The sequence below is a fragment of the Triticum urartu genome, chromosome 1A, assembly GCF_056163025.1.
Source record: "Triticum urartu cultivar PI428250 chromosome 1A, HENAU_Tu73, whole genome shotgun sequence".
Classification (NCBI taxonomy): Eukaryota; Viridiplantae; Streptophyta; class Magnoliopsida; order Poales; family Poaceae; genus Triticum; species Triticum urartu.
Genome location: NC_141873.1, coordinates 92107192 through 92119081, shown reverse-complemented (window position 1 = coordinate 92119081; position 11890 = coordinate 92107192). Strand labels below are relative to the sequence as shown.

The 11890-nt window shown below is 42.4% G+C and overlaps 1 protein-coding gene across 1 annotated transcript; it reads right to left on the bottom strand.

Moving 5' to 3' along the window:
* Window positions 1-5903: 5903 nt before the first annotated feature.
* Window positions 5904-11627, bottom strand: LOC125550363 (replication protein A 70 kDa DNA-binding subunit A-like). Its single transcript, XM_048713345.2, has 2 exons — window positions 11187-11627; window positions 5904-8480 (listed from the first exon to the last, which is right to left on the bottom strand). The coding sequence occupies exons 1-2, from the start codon at window positions 11459-11461 to the stop codon at window positions 6161-6163; spliced, it is 2595 nt and encodes an 864-aa protein (XP_048569302.2). The 5' UTR covers window positions 11462-11627; the 3' UTR covers window positions 5904-6160.
* Window positions 11628-11890: the final 263 nt, after the last annotated feature.

Here is an 11890-nt window from a genome sequence, read left to right as displayed (position 1 = left end):
CAAATCTTTACCCAAAACTTGAAAACTTCACAACACAAAATTTAAAGTAAAAAATTTTGTGAGCTCCGTTAGCGAAAGAAAACAAAAGACCACTTCAAGGTACTGTAATAAACTATTTTTTTATTTATATTGGTGTTATACCTACTGTATTCCAACTTCTCTATGGATTATAAACTATTTTACTAGTCATAGATTCATCAAAATAAGCAAACAACACACGAAAAACAGAATCTGTTAAAAACATAACAATCTGTAGTAATCTGTAGCTAGCGCAAGATCTGGAACCCCAAAAATTCTAAAATAAATTTCTGGACGTGAGGAATTTATATATTAATCATCTTCAAAAAGAATTAACTAAATAGCACTCTCCAAATAAAAATGACAGCAGTTCTCGTGAGCGCTAAAGTTTCTGTTTTTTACAGCAAGTGTAACAATACTTTTCCCAAGTCTTCCCAACGGTTCTACTTGGCACAAACACTAATTAAACACAAAAACACAACCAAAATAGAGGCTATATAAATTATTTATTACTAAACAGGAGCAAAAAGCAAGGAATAAAAATAAAATTGGGTTGCCTCCCAACAAGCGCTATCGTTTAACGCCCCTAGCTAGACATAACAAGCAAGGATAAATCTAGGTATTGCCATCTTTGGTAGGCAATCCATAAGTGGCTCTCATAATAGATTCATAAGGTAATTTAATTTTCTTTTTAGGAAAGTGTTCCATGTCCTTTTTAATGAAAATTGGAATCTAATATTCCCTTCCTTCATATCAATAATTGCACCAACCGTTCTAAGGAAAGGTCTACTGAGAATAATAGGGCAAGAAGGATTGCAATCTATATCAAGAACAATAAAATCTACAGGCACATAATTCCTATTTGCAACAATAAGAACATCATTAATTCTTCCCATAGGTTTCTTAATAGTGGAATTCACAAGATGCAAGTTTAGAGAACAATCATCAAAATCACGGAAATCTAGCAAATCACACAAAGTTTTGGGAATAGTAGAGACACTAGCACCCAAATCACACAAAGCATAAAACTCATAATTTTTAATTTTAATTTTAATAGTAGGTTCCAACTCATCATAAAGTTTTTTAGGGATAGAAACTTCCCATTCAAGTTTTTCTTCATAAGATTGCATCAAGGCATCAACGATATGTTTAGTAAACGCTTTATTTTAACTATAAGCGTGGGGAGATTTTAGCACGAATTGCAACAAGGAAATACAATCAATTAAAGAGTAATTTTCATAATTAAATTCCTTAAAATCCAATATAATGGGTTTAGCAACATCTAGGGTTTTAATGTCTTCAATCCCACTTTTATCAAATTTAGCATCAAGATCAACAAATTTCGAATTCTTAGAACGCCTTCTAGGTAAAGGTGGATCATATTCAGTCCCATCATTATCAAGATTCATATTGCAAAACAAATATTTAATAGGGGACACATCAATAACTTTTAGATCTTCATCATTATTTTCATAGGAACTAGAAGAACACGCTTTTATAAAGGCATCTTTCTTAGCACGCATCCTAGCGGTTCTTTCTTTGCACTCGTCAATGGAAATTCTCATGGCTTTGAGAGACTCATTGATATCATACTTAGGTGGAATAGATCTAAATTTCAAAGAATCAACATCAAGAGCAATTTATCAACGTTCCTAGCCAAATCATCAATCTTAAGAATTTTTTCTTCAATCATAGCATTAAAATTCTTTTGCGAAGAAATAAATTCTTTAATATTAGATTCAAAATCAGAGGGCATCTTATTATAATTTCCATAAGAATTGTTGTAGGCATTACCATAATTATTAGAGGGATTACTAGGATAAGGCCTAGGATTGAAATTTCCTTTATACGCGTTGTTACCAAAATTGTTTCTACCAACAAAATTCACATCCATAGATTCATTATTATTCTCAATCAAAGTAGACAAGGGCACATCATTAGGATCAGAAGAAACACTCTTATTAGCAAATAATTTCATAAGTTCATCCATCTTTCCACTAAAAACATTAATTTCTTCTATCGCATGCACCTTTTTAGTAGATCTTTCAGTATGCAATTGAGAATAATTAACCATAATATTATCTAGGAGTTTAGTAGCTTCACCTAAAGTGATTTCCATAAAAGTGCCCCCCGTGGTCGAATCTAAAAGATTTCTAGAAGCAAAATTCAATCCAGCATAAAAAAATTGTATAATCATCCACAAATTCAAACCATGAGTAGGGCAATTACGTATCATTAATTTCATTCTCTCCCAAGCTTGTGCAACATGTTCATGATCAAGTTGTTTAAAATTCATAATATCGTTTCTAAGAGAGATGATCTTAGCGGGAGGAAAATACTTAGAGATAAAAGCATCTTTTCACTTGTTCCATGAATCAATACTATTTTTAGGCAAAGATGAAAACCAAGTTTTAGCACGATCTCTAAGCGAAAAAGGAAATAGCTTCAATTTAACAATATCATTATCGACATCTTTCTTCTTTTGCATGTCACACAAATCAACGAAGCTATTAAGATGGGTAGCGGCATCTTCACTAGGAAGGCCGGAGAACGGATCTTTCATGACAAGATTCAACAAAGCAGTATTAATTTCACAAGATTCAGCATCGGTAAGAGTAGCAATCGGAGTGCTAAGGAAATCATTGTTGTTGGTATTGATGAAGTCACACAATTTAGTATTATCTTGAGCCATCACGACGAACAAGCAAACTAACACACAAGCAAACAAAAGGCAAACGGGCAGAAGAGGCAAATAGAGAAAGAGAGGGAGGATAGAGAGAGAGAGAGGGCGAATAAAACGCAAGGGTGAAGTGGGGGAAAGGAAAACGAGAGGCAAATGGCAAATAATGTAATGCGGGAGATAGGGATTGTGATGGGTACTTGGTATGTTGACTTTGCGCAGACTCCCCGGCAACGGCGCCAGAAATTCTTCTTGCTACCTCTTGAGCACTGCGTTTGATTTTCCCGAAGAGGAGAGGATGATGCAGCAAAGTAGTGTAAGTATTTCCCTCAGTTTTTTAAGAACCAAGGTATCAATCCAGTAGGAGGCTACGCGCGAGTCCCTCGTACCCACACAAAAACAATAGCTCAACGCAACCAACGTGCTTAGGGGTTGTCAATCCCTCCACGGTTACTTTACGAAAGTGAGATCTGATAGAGATGATAAATAATATTTTTGGTATAGAGATGCAAAGTAAAAAGTAAAAGCAAAGTAAAAGCAAAGCAATAATAAAGTAATGGAGATTGATATGATGAGAAAGAGACCCGGGGGCCATAGGTTTCACTAGTGGCTTCTCTCAAGAGCATAAGTATTCTACATTGGGTGAACAAATTACTGTTGAGCAATTGACAGAATTGAGCATAGTTATGAGAATATCTAGGTATGATCATGTATATAGGCATCACGTCCGAGACAAGTAGACCGACTCCTGCCTGCATCTACTACTATTACTTCACTCATCGACCGCTATCCAGCATGCATCTAGAGTATTAAGTTAAAAACAGAGTAACGCCTTAAGAAAGATGACATGATGTAGAGGGATAGTTTCATGCAATATGATAAAAAAAACCATCTTGTTATCCTCGATGGCAACGGTATAATACGTGCCTTGCTGTCCCTTCTATCACTGGGAAAGGACACCGCAAGATCAAACCCAAAGCTAAGCACTTCTCCCATGGCAAGAACAACCAATCTAGTAGGCCAAACCAAACTGATAATTCGAAGAGACTTGCAAAGATAACCAATCATACATAAAAGAATTCAGAGAAGATTCAAATATTATTCATAGATAGACTTGATCATAAACCCATAATTCATCGGTCTCAACAAACACACCGCAAAAAGAAGATTACATCGAATAGATCTCCACGAGAGAGGGGGAGAACATTGTATTGAGATCCAAAAAGAAAGAAGAAGCCATCTTGCTACTAACTATGGACCCGTAGGTCTGAAGTAAACTACTCACACTTCATCGGAGAGGCTTGGATAATGATGTAGAAGCCCTCCGTGATCGATGCCCCCTCCGGCGGAGCTCCGGAACAGGCCCCAAGATGGGATCTCGTGGATACAGAAAGTTGCGGCGGTGGAATTAGGTTTTTGGCTCCGTATCTGATCGTTTGAAGGGTACGTGGATATATATAGGAGGAAGAAGTACGCCGGTGGAGCTTCAAGGGGCCCACGAGGCAGGGGGTGCGCCCTAGGGGGGCGCCCTCCACCCTCGTGACCGCCTCGTGGCTTTCTTGACGGAGGGTCCAAGTTTTCTGGATCTTATCTGATGAGAAAATCACGTTTCCAAAGGTTTCATTCCGTTTGGACTCCGTTTGATATTCCTTTTCTTCGAAACCCTAAAACAGGCAAAAAACAACAATTCTGGACTGGGCCTCCGTTTAATAGGTTAGTCCCAAAAATAATATAAAAATGGATAATAAAGCCCAATAATGTCCAAAACAGTAGATAATATAGCATGGAGCAATAAAAAATTATAAATACGTTGGAAACGCATCAACTAGCGGTGATGAGGTAGCTTATGTTCAGTTTTTTCTTCGACAAGATGTCAATTACATCTTCATATGCACCCGAATGAATAGTAATTTTTTTAAAAGAATGAGAAAACAATTTAGTTTTGTGATAAACATTGTTGAATGTGCTACCAACACGTAAAGTTTCATGATGAAAAAACATTCGGTGAGGCATGGAGAAAAACAAAATTGATATTTCAAATGCTTATTTTTTTACCCTTTTGGAGCATTTTTTTGCCCAGATCTCCATGAATATTTTTTCACCACAAAAACAATTATTTGGGTAAAACATTCAACAATGTTGATCACAGAAATATCAGTTTTTTGTTTTTTCTATTTTTCTGATTTTATTACTGCATCCGAATGCACAAACTCCATGCCAATTACACCTAGCCTCTGTATCAACACAACTCAAGAGCCACTCAATACATCAATGATTCACACAACCAACTTATTACAAAAGAAGAAGAGAAAATCTCCGTCGGGCTCAACATTGAGGAGTCCAAGCGCCTCCCAGCAGAGAGGGCGACCGCCACAGCAAAAGCGGTCCAGCTGGCGAAGGAATAGGCCCATGCCACAATGGACTCACCATCATCAACTCGTTGTCGTCCGAGAGCGGCACGGCAACGATCCTCCTCGGCCGTCGATGCTTGACCGCAAAAGAAAAGGACCGGTGAGGAAATCGGCGCTCATCTTCGTTTAATTAGTCGATCTAGCTAGCATTTTAGTTAATCTATATATCCAAGTGGATGAACTTGCTTTTTGGGGCATGATTGTGCAAAATTTTAATGCCCTGTGTTGTATGATATGATGCTATATTCCTATGTTGCTATGTTGATCTACATAGTGCTTATCACGTTATATGGCTTACATGGACTTGAAGGACGGATATGAGGACTGCCCGCAGATGCTCAACAGCGCAACGGTCCAACAGCCGCCACGCGCCTTGGCATGACTGCTGCGTGCCGTGCTTGGTCGCACCGTGCCAACATGGCGAGCTGGTCTGGTTCCTCCGTGGGTTCGTATTCAGCATGCTGTGAGTTCCACGAGAGGCAGCGGATCAGGATCTCGTCTTCGGCATGCTGTAGGTTCTTCCTTGGGAGGATTGGAGGATTGAGCGGGCGCTGCAACTGCAAAGCCGTTGGACCATGGATCCGACTTGCAATGTACACTCCAGTGGCACGGTGACTCTCCGGCATGTGCCGATGATGCATCATCCAAATAACAACCGGTCCAACTGAAAATATGCAATGCTACAAAGAGGTCTAATAATCAGAACATTGAACTGACTAGCCTACTTGTAAACCACTGCATAGAGGCATAATAACAAGCAAACCGCACCACAAAATACCAGAAATGCAACGACATAGTACTATTTAACATACGCTGATTATATAAAGCTTAATAAAGTGCTAATACAAAGGTCCATACATACGTAGGGTAGCAAGTGAACAACGATAGCAAGCCACACGGAGCAGGTTGATTTAACATACTGTGCAACTAAGCCGAATCAAGATGCTATATGATCGGCAGAATACTTCAGACATTACCAACATAGGCATCCTCCTGATGCGGCGCAGCCTGCCGCTGGAGGGGGGACAGTCCAGCGAGGCGCACAGGCTGATTATTTTTGAAGCCCAGACCACCCGCGCCCGCCGTTACCACCTGCAAAAGAGTATGGGGCTGGGCAGTCACTGGGACAGTGCCCAAACTGATTACATCTGAAGCAGAAACCAAGGCTGCCGTTGCCGTTTCCAGCTGAAGAGCCGTGTAAGGCGGCCTGCACCGCACAGTCTCTAGACCAGTGCCCAGGCTGATTGCATTTGCTGCACAGGTGAGCTTTGGATGCAGAAGAGCCGTACGAGGTGGCCTGCCATGGGCAGTCTCTAGCCCAGTGCCCAGGCTGATCGCACTTGCAGCACCGGCGAGCATTGGATGCAGAAGAGCCATATGAACTCGGCGTGAAGCCCCAACCTGTTGCTGGTAGCTGGATATCCATGGCTGCAGGGCAGTTCTGCACCTTGTGCCCAGTGGAGCCACAAGTACTGCAGGCATATCGTGCTGCTGATGGTGCTGCATTAGGCATCCCGCCAGATACCTTAGCTTGCCGTCCGGCATCTGAGTTGGTGAAACCAGCATTCACAGCAGTAGCAACACCATTCGCACCAGGTGCTGAGCCTCGGCCATCCGCCAAAAGGCCATCAAATGCTCCAAGATCAAAGACACGACTCGTATTTGATGTGTGGCCCAATCTTTCAGCCTTCATGATGCTGACCTTCACACACGCCTCGTCACCAAAGGTTTCTTCCTTGACTTTCAGCTTCAACAGGAATTGCTGATAACAGGCCCCATGTATTATTCCTGTGAATCGTGCGTCATCTAGATCCACATTTTTTATCATGAAAAGCTCTTCCGCTGAGAGGCCAATTATTTCCTGGCCAGCTTCTTGGAATGCAGTAGCATTGGTAGTCCCGGTGTAATCCTGGATCTTACACTGAAACAAGTAGCGATGCTCACAATTTTGAGAGCTCTGCTGGCATTTGGGACAATGCCACATCCCATCACCATTATTTGTTACCTTTCTGTTGCAGCGCTTACCATTAACCTCCCTTGTGCAAGCTGGATAAGAAAATTTATCGGTGTTGATGTGTGAAATTGTAGCTTCAACAGTGACCCAATCTGGCTGATCTGATCGCCCCAAGTTCTCGTCCTTGATCTGTGCAACTGTTTTTCGGGAATAAATCTTGCCCATGCTTGAGATTTCCTGAGATAAAGAAGTGCAAACCGCTAATTTCCCTTCAGTTATGTACCACTGCATCAGCTTTTCTGCATCAGGCAAGTCTGGATTTATTTTTATCAAGCTTGAGCTGATTGTGGCCACAGATTTGCCGTTGAATTCACAGATGCGGCCACCTTTCAAGGCAAGTATAGGATTAGAACCAGAAATGCACATCGAGTGCAGCAGCTGACCTTCAGCATTACAGACATTTCCCCATAAGGTTATTTCCACACTGCAACCAGACATGTCCTTCAGTTGAAGGGTTTTCTTCTGGGTTTCTGTGCCATCCTTCCGCGTTATCATAACAGAAGGGCTAACTGATGTAACAATCCCAAGCAAGTCAACCATAGCTCCATTGTCCATATTTACTATTTCACTGATCGGTTGGAAATTGTATTGCTGCCAAGGGATGCCGCTGTCGTCACTGCAACAATTTTCTATAGATGTTGAACTATCCAAAATCAATTCATACGCATTGTTTAAAGGGTTAAACAACTTGTGTGCTGGTTTCAACAATCCTCCAGATATGAAGTACACATTTCCAACAACAAGTTGGTCAGAGAATTGAGCAACCATCGAACCAAAGCATGTTGCACGAATTTCTCCACCCTGTGCATCAAGGAGATCAAAGGATAAGGCTCTCCCGTGCAAGTTATCAGTTTTTGCAGTGACCCTACCCTTGATTGTCCATCTACCTTGGTATGGGTTCAAGGCAGCAATAGGGGTGACATAAGGAGTGCCATTGTTAGCGACAGATCCTCTATTCACATATACTGGAGGTGGCTGCTGACACGAAAGCTCTGCAGGGCATGGGCCAAAGCCCTGACCACTGGGACGAACTGCAGGCATTTTCCTTTGATGAGAGTTCAGTGAAAGCTGCTGCATCTTGGCTTTTATTGTGTTTTGCTTTATCACTGAACTATTAAGTCCACTGAGCGGCAGATTGTTCACAGCATTTTCTGCCCTTGCGGCAATAGAAGAGCGCAAGAGGCCTTGAGCAGGAGAAAATGCCATGTCAGTAACACCTTGCTCAGCCCTTGACCCATGGATGCCTAGACTACCAGATCTGATATTTGGTTGAGCAGCATTGACCTGATAACTTGAAGGACTCCCGATCAGTGTGCACTCAGTTTGCACCACTTCAAGTTGGATAACAATGATGACCCTGAAATGAAAACCCAATATACGTCAGAAATATTATAGAATTGTCAATGGACAAGACATATATAAGTAGCTCTATCAGAGGAGAAGTTTCAAGGAATGGACTCCATTTACTGTTATGGGCTAAAAGTAACAATGTAACATACATCCTAGCAAGAAACCAATAGGATTAGAAGATACTAAAGAGCAAGTTATTGCAATAGGAAAGATATATGTTTAATACTCCCACCATTCACAAATATAAGATGTTCTAACTTCTTTTCTGATTCGGATGTATATAGGCTAATTTTAGTCTTTATGTTCACTCATTTCAGTCTGTATGTAGTCCATATTGAAATATCCAATACATCTTATATTTATGAACGGAGGGCGTAGCAAAAAGAAAGATAATTTGGGAAAGTAGAGATTGCCGATAAGGGACCCTTATACTCTGCTAAAATAAAATGAAAATAAATAGAGAAGTTTCCTAAGCCCAAGCCTCTCTTCCACAACAGGAAGAGCCCTGTCACCAGATTGTGGAGGCTGAGTGACATATCCCCGAGCTTCAAACGATTATCCTACCCAAAGTATCTTGTTGTGGATCAAGGTTAACATTTGGTATCAGATGGTTAGCAGCAGGGTTTACAATGCTCAGTTAGTGAGCGCCATGACGTGGCTGGCTTCATGACTTCCCCGCCAAGGGCTCTTCAAAGGCCATGAAGACTTGGAAGTCTGGAAACATTTCTAGTGTATTAGGGAATTTGAACAGGATTTGGTAAGAGTTTTGTCAACCGCTTTGGGTGTCACTTTGGGAATGCCACTTTCTCCTGAGTGTGGCACAGTGGCACTTGATCCTGGCATGACCGACCAGTGTGGGCCTGGGCAGGCTCTTGTAAAAGAATGATCCATTCAGGTTCAGGCTCCTGAGGATGGACATCATTCAATCATCAGCAATAGACACAGACTTCACTCCCCTCAACAAGGTGGATTCTAGAAATGGAACCCCAGATGCCAGCTGTCTAGCAAAAAGGGTTGTAATGTTATGGCCTAAAAATATGGCACATCCAACGCAATTGGTATGTAACACACGTCCTAGTCAGGAACCAGCAGTATCAAAGAAGATACTAAAGAAGTAAAGATAGTCAAAGCAATAGGAAAAGACCAGTAAAAAAAGCAATAGGAAAAGATATATGTTAATTTAAAAGAAAGGAGAGATAAGAGTTTGTTAGGAAAGTAGAGACATTATTTTTGGTGGTCAAGTCAAGTCTTCTCTCCCTACAGAAGGGACCCCATGTACTCCACCAAAATCAAGCGATGAAATAAACGAAACTTGTCTAAGCCTCAAAACTTCTCTTCCACGCCAAGGAGGAGCCTTGTCACAGGAGTGTTGTTATGCATGTGTATATACATCATATTAATCTTGACAAATCAAAACAACATGTAATATTAGACGTGTCACAATAACTAGACAAAGAAACTATACAAATCCACTTGGTAACAACTAATAGACATTGGTAACAATCAAAAGGCAAGTTCCCACGTGAATGGGGAGAAAGAAATGAATCTGGAGGTTAGTTTGATAACACAACTGTTGAAGTGGTGGAGAGCATTATATTAAACAGCTATAGTGGTGGATACATAAGGTTTAAGAAGTCTATAGTCCATATTGTGGTGGATACATATTGTTTAAGAAGTCTATAGTCTATATAATTCAAATCAGATTGTGTATAAGGATGCAATATATTAGAATCAGATTGGCATGGTCCCCAATAGGCACTTTCTTTATAGTCAATAGTCAATACACGAGTAATATTGTAACAGCATATACATACTAGTATTCACATTGTCACATGAGCGGATGAGCCATTCTCGAACCAAAAGGCAGGTGTCACATGAGCCATTCTCAAACCAAAAGGCAGGCGTGTCATGTATATTGGAAAGAAGTTCTCCAAAATGGTATAAAGCTAAACAAGCACGAAGGGTGGCGCAGACATTAAACCACACAAACAGAAGGTAAAACGTTCAGGCAGAAGCCTGAGATCAGGAAAACGGAAGTCCTATCTAGCCAATAAACTTGTGCTGTCAGGTGGCCTTGCATGCAGCAAAAATATATATCTGATAATGGAAGGTTTGTGTGCTCTAATGTACATCAAAATAATTGATTTGAACTCTAAATATAAATCTTTGTTTCCATACAAATAGACAAGGCTAGATCTCACGGCCACAGCACAAATGCACAAGTCGGTCTTCTAGTTTTGGTAGTACCGGATAGCTATTTCCTTCCAGATTGGCAGGCAAGGTTATGATAACTGATTTAAGTTGTACCAAATGAACCAGCTAGACTGGACACCTACCCATCATCGCCGTATATTGACCACATAACTCCGTTGCAACTTGCTACTAAAATGTAAAAAGTTCAGTCATGTACACATCACAGCAAAACCAGCACTCGCAAATGCGCATTATTAGCATGTAATGCGAGGAATGAACTACAAGCCCACCGAAAGCGTGCATGCACCAGCCACAAAAGGAGAGCCATAGATCTCGCGGCATACTGCTCGCGCAATCACCGCACGAGGGAAATTAGTACAGGAAAACCGTGCAGAACCCTAGCATTTCCCCCCATTTAGCAGTTAGCACACATATAAAGCACATCAAAACCCTAATCCATCTCGTGGGACAACCAATGCAGATCGCGGGGGGATTGGGCGGGAGAGCGACTGGCCGTCACCTTCGGCCGCAGACGGAGTTGCAGACGTAGTCGAGGACGCGTATGACGGTGCCGTCGCGGAGACGGCCGGTCCTGACGAGGCTGTCAAGGGAGGGGACGAGGATCCCCTCCTGGGAGTGCACGCCGTCGGAGAGCAGGAAGCGGTACCGATCCGTGCCGCCCGCCGAGGCGGGGGCGCCCACCACCTGCAGCACCGGGCGCAGGCCTCGCGCCAGCCGCGACATCGCCGCCACCGCGCCGTGGGTCAGGTCCACCTCCATAGCGCCTCCCCCCATGTCGCCGCGGCGGTGGAGCGGAGCCCGAGAGAGAGTGGCCCTGGCTTCTGGAAGAAGGTTCAGGGAGAGGAGAGCGTTCACGGGTGCGAATGTGAGGGAGCGAGGCTGTGGAGGGGTTTGGAACTGCGGAGGGGAGGATGGGGACGGGCTTGGGCGCAGTTATTGGTTGGGAGGGGGCGGTGGCGTACGAGGGAAGCCGCGGTTGTGTCACGAATTCCCAGGCGGGTCGTGCCGCGGGTGGGAGCAGACGCGTGTGTAGCGCTTTGCGAGTGAACTGTGGCGTGTCTGATCCCATGGGATGCCGTCTGGTTGCTCACAAGCAGGGCCGGGCGCAAAATCCGAGGCGCCATGCGAAACTAAAAAATGAGGTCTTATTTCACAAAAAAGAACTAACAAGCAATTATAATGTATATATATATATATATCTCA

What these genes read in the sequence shown, in the direction of transcription:
- LOC125550363 (XM_048713345.2), bottom strand. Translation starts at nt 11,461, where the DNA reads ATGGGGGGAGGCGCTATGGAGGTGGACCTGACCCACGGCGCGGTGGCG. An exon ending in AACTCCGTCTGCGGCCGAAG is followed by an intron (nt 8,481 to 11,186) that starts GTGACGGCCAGT and finishes TTTTCATTTCAG; the next exon opens with GGTCATCATTGTTATCCAAC.